Below are 2,435 nucleotides of genomic sequence, written 5' to 3' on the forward strand. Positions count from 1 at the left end.
GAGAGGAAGAGGATAATGGGATGTTTGCTACTGGAGAGCTGACAGCATATTATTACTCTGCACTTTTTATACTGTGCCGCTCACATAACTTCAGCCCACCATCTCTCTACTGCTTCTGAAACAATGGGAAATTTCATTATCTGGAATTTCCATTGCTTATTGGTTCAATCTGAGCAAGTCACCATGCTTACACCTCAGACTTGGAAATTTTATTTTATTAAAGTTCAATTAGTTTACAACTTACCTGATGCAGAATGCAGATAAGGAAAATAAACTTTTTAATTCAACTTTTAGAAAGAAAACAGAAACCTCAAATACATTTGCTGGGGATTTCAAAGCAATGTTCCTAAGAACACTCAAATTTAGGGATGGGAGGCAAGCATCCTAAGCTTCTCCCTATGATACAATCAACTTGCTGATGAAAAATAACTAGGAAGCAAATCTACTAGCAAAAGCATACATGCATATGGACTTTTTCATGATTCTGTAAATAAAGTTTAAGCCTTGTTATAAGCATCACAAGGTACCATAACAGGTAACAATGGTGAAGCCTCTCAGTGCCTCCTTATCATTTAATCTCTCACGCAACTACCATCATGAACAGAATTCCATTCTCCTCCACATCCATAGCAGAACTGGAATTGGCACCTGCAAACACAATATACAGCAGATAAAACTTCCACTAAGTAAAAGCATTAAACCTGCATTAACCATAATCTAATTTGTTTCATCATCAGCCAAAACTTAGGTGCACCCAAGGTTTTATTGGGCATAATAACCATCTAAAACCTATTATGGATAACATGATACATAAGCCTCGATGGTGATGCTAAAGACGAAGACGACGAGCGTACATTATGGAAGTAACAATGGGAGATTTTTCATCTTTTCATAAGATGATTTTTTGACTAATACCATGTGTTAAGAACTTAAGATTAGATTTTTATCTTGGTCTTTTGATTAGATACATTACTATGATTAAACACATATATTGTACCTATGAATGCATAAAGTACTAAATTGAATAATATACCTAAAGAAAACCAAAATTAAAATCTAATCCAACTTCTGGGTTTGATCAAAAATCATTTTATTCAAAGATAAGAATCTAATATTCTAAAGCAAATCAATCATATGCATATACCAAAAGAAACTACCTGCAAGAAATGTGCAAACAACCTTGAGTCTTCTCCACATAAAATTTGCACTTAGGGCACCTCCTCCACTTCTTCAGCTTTGCAAGCTCCTTCACCATAAGATCAGCCCTCCCTCTCTCATCCTCATTAAGCCTCTGAAACTCCTCACAATCAACCCCTGGGTGCCATGGCACTTGGCATCTTGCACAGAACAATCTATGGCAAGCAGGGCACTCTGACTCTCTTATGCCTTCACCTTCATCATCAATCATCAAAACTAGTGAGCAATCACTAAAAGGGCAGTAAAGTCTTTGTGCCCCAAGAACCAAAGCCTCACAGAGGGCATCATTCCACCTCTCAAGAACCTCTCTGGGAAGCATTGGCCTGCAAGCATCAAGCTCAATCACAGCCTTGCAGCCGAAGCCAGGGCAAACAACAATGTGAATGTTGTCTTGGATTTTTGAGGCAGCATGTTTGGCTATGCAGTCAGAGCAAAAGGAGTGACCACAGCTCTCAGTTCTGAACATCTGGGCAGCCTCCTTCATTTCAACACAAATCCCACAGAAGATATGTGGCTGACTTGGGTTTAGGGTTTCATGAATTGGGGTGGATTGGGTTGCTTGGGAAGCTTGGATTATTGTTGTTGATGATGATGAGGAGGAGGAGGAGGCGGCGGCGGTGGCAGAGGAGGAAGACGACCCAACATTGAGTGTCGTTTGGCAAGCGATCGAAGAAGACATTAGAGCCTCCTGTAACTGCAACTCTTCTGCATATTTGGAATCTGAGACTGGGTCATTTTCGTCTTCATGATCACTCTGATCAAATAGTGCTGAGAAGTAGAAATCGTCAACATGGAGAAGTAGATTACCAGAGGCTAATTCTTGTGCCATAATATGATTCAAAACCCCAGCTGCTCACTTCTAATCTCAAAAACTGTCAGGGCAGTTTTATGATGAAAATCAATTATAATAGGAAGTGGGATTGCTTTTACAGCAAAACTTGCCTAAGAAGGTCATCTCCAATCGGATGTTCTCTTTACTCTCAGTGCTCATCCTCCCTTCCTTGAGGGGTTGTTTGCTTTTTGGAACAGTGATTTGACTTTGACTTGCTTTGATTTATCTCCAAATATTTTAAATTTGGGTTAAATATTTTTTCAGTCACTGAAAAAAAAAAATAAAAAAGAAGCCAAATTAATGACTGTGTTTCCCATAGTTTATAATTTTAATTTTTTTTAGGAGCTTACCTTCAGTCAAACCAAACCAAACCAAGATTATGTTAGGAAAATCTTGTGTTGAAGGA

General features: G+C 38.6%; 1 protein-coding gene across 1 annotated transcript; it reads right to left on the reverse strand.

Moving 5' to 3' along the window:
• Nucleotides 1-261: 261 nt before the first annotated feature.
• On the reverse strand, nucleotides 262-2,223 carry LOC117620623 (E3 ubiquitin-protein ligase RNF144A-like). Its single transcript, XM_034350744.1, has 2 exons — nucleotides 1,158-2,223; nucleotides 262-648 (listed from the first exon to the last, which is right to left on the reverse strand). The coding sequence occupies exons 1-2, from the start codon at nucleotides 2,024-2,026 to the stop codon at nucleotides 573-575; spliced, it is 945 nt and encodes a 314-aa protein (XP_034206635.1). The 5' UTR covers nucleotides 2,027-2,223; the 3' UTR covers nucleotides 262-572.
• Between the last annotated feature and the right edge of the window lie 212 nt (nucleotides 2,224-2,435).

Source organism: Prunus dulcis, chromosome 3 (genome assembly GCF_902201215.1).
Source record: "Prunus dulcis chromosome 3, ALMONDv2, whole genome shotgun sequence".
Classification (NCBI taxonomy): domain Eukaryota; kingdom Viridiplantae; phylum Streptophyta; class Magnoliopsida; order Rosales; family Rosaceae; genus Prunus; species Prunus dulcis.

Coding starts and splice junctions, on each gene's coding strand:
- LOC117620623 (XM_034350744.1), bottom strand. CDS start 2,026: ATGGCACAAGAATTAGCCTCTGGTAATCTACTTCTCCATGTTGACGAT. Junction 649..1,157: donor TGTTTGCACATTTCTTGCAG/GTAGTTTCTTTT, acceptor TTGTGTTTGCAG/GTGCCAATTCCAGTTCTGCT.